At 32.0% G+C, this 6000-nt stretch overlaps 1 protein-coding gene across 2 annotated transcripts in view; it reads left to right on the top strand.

The window, feature by feature from the left end:
* Positions 1–6000, top strand: part of IRSp53 (Insulin receptor substrate 53 kDa) — a 131341-nt gene that overhangs the window by 46386 nt on the left and 78955 nt on the right. For both annotated transcript variants that reach the window (XM_018511432.1, XM_018511431.1), the window contains exon 3: positions 376–451. In XM_018511432.1, the coding sequence (XP_018366934.1) occupies positions 376–451 (76 nt within the window). The remainder of the gene's footprint in view (positions 1–375; positions 452–6000) is intronic.

Raw genomic sequence — 6000 nt, 5'->3', positions numbered from 1 at the left:
AACATCTCGAAAAACCTATCGAGGCAGCCGTTTATCGAAGCAAATATCTCGCTAGCGATTCATTTACAAGTGGAAGTTCATTTGAAGTGGAAGTTAAAGCGATAGAGGATGAGAATTATAAAGTTGAGATGCCTTGTGTTTATATGATGTTAAATAAAAGTCTAGAGGATCTAGAGGCATGGAAACTGAAGGATTTTAGAATCGGAGTTCTCTCTTATAATTAATTATGAGTTATGAGCAAATAATTTAAATAAAAGATCAATAAGATAAGATTCTTATTGTTTATAGAAGATCAAATTTTTACTTTCGAATTTCGACTGTTTTAGTTCAGTTCAATGCAGTTTACAAAAGATGCTTTTTTTCTTGTTCTTTTAGAATATCTTGGATAAGTTCAATCCTGGCGCGAGGCAGCTGATCAACGCAGGCAAGGCGTACCTGAAGGCTCTTCACGGTGAGTGAATTAAATGGAGTATGCCGGAACGCTTCGAAAGAAGAGACAGAAACAGACGGGTTTAGTTCACGGGTGGAAAGAAGACCAGTGCATAAAGAACAGGGTGGGAGGTGAAGGGGGAGAACTTCGTGTTAGCCCCTTGGGTCCTGTTGCAGGATCGAATTGCCAGCTCGTTAGCATTGTGAGCTTTTGCTCCGCCTTTCCCGTCTTCTTTTTCTTCCATTCCGTGGCGCTCTGATTAATTTATTTTATACAGGAATGTAGACGGGTTAATGTTTAGGGTTTCATACGCTGTTACTTAGTCGGGGCGCAATTAATAATATCAAACATTTTTCGAATCGGCGATATTAAATATCTGGAATGCTGCAATTAATATCAAATTTTAACGTGTCGTATATATGTGTATGGTAACGAGATACGAATATCCAGCTCTTTAATTTTTTAATCTAGATTATACATATAATTGGATGCCTACACTGAAAAAATATACTAAAGTATAATAAATATTTGATTGTTGAAAAATACTAACTAAATATTTTTTTAATGTAAATATATATCTATACATTTGTGCTACAAGAACCATTAATTTTATTTAATTATTTTTTTTAAATATTATTATTGAATCTTATTTTTTTATTGAATAAACATTTAGAGTAAGCCCGCGGGCAACGCAAACATATTAAGTTTGAGACGAAAAAATAACACAATTAAAATTGAGATTAGAAACCATTTTTATTCTCATAAATCTCTTAAAAGACTTAACTTTGAAATAAAAAAAAAAAAATTTTAAACTTGAACGTTAATATGTCGTTTTAGTTAAAATATAAAAAAAGAGAAACCATCCACTTTGCCTGACCCCCCTGGGCAAAAACGAATGGATCACTCGAGCAATGCAAATGAAATTTAAAAAATTAGAAATCGTCACAAAAGTGGCTATCAAATCCTCTATATGTAATGCAGCCTTCGTGGGCCCATTTGGTGCAATGACTGCATTGGATAAGTCATAAACAAATAATCATACTGCATTGTGGCAAAAATAAACAAAAATGAGATGTAAACAAACACGTACTTTTCGTACACTCTAAAAGTCGTCTGTCCCTCCGTATTCCCACTATTTTCATTGTAATCATATACCGAGTAAAGAGATGGATCATCCTTTGTCCCCACCTGCTTTGCCGAAACGTTTTTAAAATTATAATTTTAAAAACATATTTTTCACGTATTTTTTCAGAATTTTTTCAGAATTTTTTAATATTTTTGTATGTTGGTAAAAATAAGAAAATGCAATACTAAAAAGTTGATAAATAATTCTGAAAAAATTCTTAAAGTTCTATGAAAAGAAAATAAACAATTTTTTCTCTTGTAGTTTTTCTGTAAAGTAATTAATAGTATTTGAGTAAAAAATTATTACTCCAATACCAAAAATTTGACAATTTTTAGTAATTAATATCTCGTTAACTATTGCGAAAATTGTAAAATAATAGAGCACTTTTCGATTCAGTTTAGTTCGCTTTACCTTGCTATGATATTCTAATGCGCTAATTTCCGAACAACCTGTATAGAGATTATGTACGAGTATAACGTTTATACCTAAAATTAGTGCGATTCAAATATAAGTGGGACAAAACCTAGCGAGTCAATAAAAACTGGCTACTATATAGTGTGACTTTATTATAGAGTCTCTCATCACACACACAACACACACACACGCGTGCGCGCGCGCACACACAACACAAAAACACAACACAACACACAACACACACAAAACAAAACAACAACAAATAAACACACACACACAACACAAACACACAACAACACAACACACACAACACAAACAAACACACAACAACAAAACAAACACACACACATACACAACATAAAATCATTGAACTTTTTCTAAATTAATTCTTTAATGTTTAAGTTTTTATAGAAAAAAAATATATTAGCATTAAGAGAGAGAAAAATTTTTAATTTAAAAAAAGTTGATAAATTAAAATTTATAAATAACTAAATTAAATTAAAAATTAATATATTTAAAATTAACTAAGTTAAGTTAAAAGTTATTAATTTTTAACTTTTTTTTTAACTTTTAACATTTTAACCAGTTACTACCTAACCCTAATATTAATGAAATATTAATAACTTGCAACACTCAAAATAAGTAATATTAATCACTAATTAGTTTATTAATTAATTCTCTAAGGGTTGTATATATTTTGATGTCAATTTCAGAGTATTCCGCACTATATCTCTAACCGCATTTCGCATTGACCCTACACACGTGTTTATTCTTCTTTCTACCTTTCACACCTTCGCGGCCTTTCGTGGCCGGGTCAGATCAATCACCTTTGGGGATTAACCCGTTGACCTTGAAACAGACGGCTCGCGTGCCGCCATCATGTAGGTCGCCTGTGAGATATCGCCCTCGATGCTCCTGGGGATAGAAAGGGAATAATTTGATGATGGAGATATCTTCACACATCTTCGCGTTTTTGACGTCTGTGATCACGATCTTACACTATCTCTTGCGCGAGGAAATGATTTTATCAGCAATTCAATTAACTCTGGTGACTGTAAGAATGTATTTCATAGCAATTAATAGTTTCTTTCATTATCTTTTATACATTTTATAGAGTTTAATTGGAAAATGAAATTGTGATTTTAATTGAAAATTTTATCAAATATTAGAGGAAAGTCGCCGATACTGACATAGGTCTCTTAAAGTGACACCTCCTTATTTTTCGGAAACTAACTATTGCACTTTATTAATACTAATAAAATCATGATCTGTTTAGCTAATTAAAGAAGTACAAACTCATAATTCGTAGGTTTGTAGCTTGTTTCTCTATCAAATCAGCTAAAAACGAATTCTACAAATGCGAAAATAAAATTCTTACAATCTTCTTTTGCAAATTGTGAGGTTTAAATAATAGTGACTATATTATTGATAATATTACGTCATTTTAAATACTTGTAGAAATAAGTTTTATTTATACTATTTTTTCTCTTAGTCTTTTCATAATACGATTTTTAATTTAAAATTGGGATGTAACGTAAACCGACACACCTGTCCGTAAAACAGACCATGAGCTAACTTAATCTTTATAATGTTATAGTGTCAAATAAGTCTATTGGCTGAAGGAAATCGTGCATATATGGAACAACTCTAGAAAAACTATCACGTTACATATTTATATCTTGCAGAACAGCATAAAGTAAATATGCATATAATTCAATAAAAATGTTTTATAACGAAGTAAAATGATTCTGAAAAATCTTATATACACATTCACTTATACTTTATATAGATAATTCCTGTAAAAGAAAAAGAATAGGAATACGTAGCATTACTGCCTACTATGTCAGTTTTGGAGCCCATTTTGTCAGACGCTCGTTTTTGCATAACTTACGAAAAACTTAATTGTTGCAAAATTGCAAACAGTATTATAAAAATTGCTTATACTATCTGATAAAAGACATTTTTTACTTTGTATTTATGTTTTTGAAGTTGTATTTTTACCTTTTGTTTAAGAAATATTGTCTAAAAACGAAGTGGTATGTCGGTATCGGTGACCTTCCTCTATTCTTTATAAGAAATTTAATTTAAAGTTGAATAAAAGGGAATTTTAAGGAAAGATATTTAATTACCCTTTTGGAATTGTTTAAGAAATTAATTATTATTAAGATTAATAGGAATTTCGAAAATTATTAAATATTGAAGAATATCATAGATAATTTTTTCAGGAGCTATTAATACTCTCATTGTTTAATGATTGCTGAATAATAAGGACTACTTTTTAATCGTAAAAGTCGTAACTGACCACAAATTGTGAAGTAGAACAGGTATATTGCGCGTGGAGTCGGTGATTCTCGTTGATGGGTGGAAATTTGTTTAAGGTGTGCCGGAGAAAATAGTACTTGGCGGCGGAAAGTAGTTTGCGCATCGGCACAGTCGGTTTTACATCAAAAGTGACTTAAAAGTTTCGCCGGCCTTTGATGTAACGGGTATTACTCTGCCGGCAGTGGAAGCGAGATGCTGTCGTGAAAAATGGAGGCCCCGCCATTTAAGTCGGATGAAAATCGACTGACATTCCTGCACCGTCAAACCTCGAGCATATAATTAATTCTTCTCTTTCCACATCTTATTTTTTTCCTCTCGATCTTTCCTGCATGACTTCACAAACTCTAAGTTATGATTTATAATCATTTTGCAAACATTCTGTGAACGCGCGCGATATAATATTACTTTTCCAAAGGATCCGGGAAGAGTTCGGCTCCACCATCGCACCGATAAGATCTCCAATATAAATTATGCTACTATCACAAACGACGCTTTCGAATCTCCGCAGATATCGAGACTGAATGCCGAAACTCTCTTCGCGGAAAGGGATAAGATCGCAACATCAATCTGGCGACTTTATAGAACGCTTTATGGAAAAGTTCGGGCAAACAGAACCGCGATAATTTCTTTTGTAGTGGTGGTTTGCGAACTTTTTATCTCGACGCGATTAGGGCTGCTAGCTAGATGGATGCTGAGCGAGGGTATGAGAAGCAAGAAGAGGAACATACTCATGGAGTTGGGCGTTGCACAAAGGGGCAACTTCCTTTAACAAGTTCTGCACCGGGAAAGAGAGCTAACTCGATTAGGAATTAATTTTTGACGACTCGCGAAAGACGAGACAAAGGAAAGATTTCTCCGAATGGCGAAAAATGAGAGATGGGGACAAAGGGTGAGGACAAGTAAAAGAAAAGCTAGGAATTAAGGTGAAACTGGAGCTCCTCGGCCCTTGTAGGGGTAAATTGCATCCGACTTTTCCTCGATATGCTGGCGGATTTTTAATTCCCTGCTGAACTTCTTCATTTCTGTCTGAACGTAAAAATAATATTCGGAGTATATATACAGTTGTGCTGCCTTTTAATAACTCTTTCGTTTCCAGGAAATATTAGTTTTTTCTTAACCCGGGAATAGTCACTTGTGTTTTTATACCCTAACGATGAAAAAATATGAATTGTTGTAAAATACTGTTTAACATATTTTCTTTCTGTTTTAATAATTTATATGCTTTATCTTTAAATATACAACTCCATCGAAAATCCACAATAAAAAAGCGTTACATTAATTAAAATCTTTTTAGAAATACTTTTATAATAAATTTTATTATAAACATATTTTATAAGAAATATTTTACAATAAATTTTATAACAAACAAAAATGTCGATATATGTATATTTTTTATTATTTAAGAATTTTTCAAATATTTTATAATCTTAATTTTATTAATTTTTTTGAACAACTTTAACAACTATTATTATATATATAATTAAATATATTTTTTAAAGAACTTTCATTATTTAACTTTAATTAAATCATATTTTTCAAATAATTCGAATTCGAAGAGAGCTGTGAAATTTCGCGAGTGAAATTTCAGCCTTCTTAATTAACCAATCAAACTCCGACAGCGTTATCAAAATGCCAGTTAAAAACGGCGAATTCATCCCGAGCCGTCTTTGTTCTTAGTGGAATTAATTTGTTCCACCGGAAGGAACTC

This window comes from Trachymyrmex cornetzi, unplaced genomic scaffold (assembly GCF_001594075.2).
Source record: "Trachymyrmex cornetzi isolate Tcor2-1 unplaced genomic scaffold, Tcor1.1 scaffold371, whole genome shotgun sequence".
NCBI lineage: Eukaryota > Metazoa > Arthropoda > Insecta > Hymenoptera > Formicidae > Trachymyrmex > Trachymyrmex cornetzi.
The sequence above is the reverse complement of the archived record's forward strand: the minus strand, read 5'-3'. Positions and strand labels throughout refer to the sequence as shown.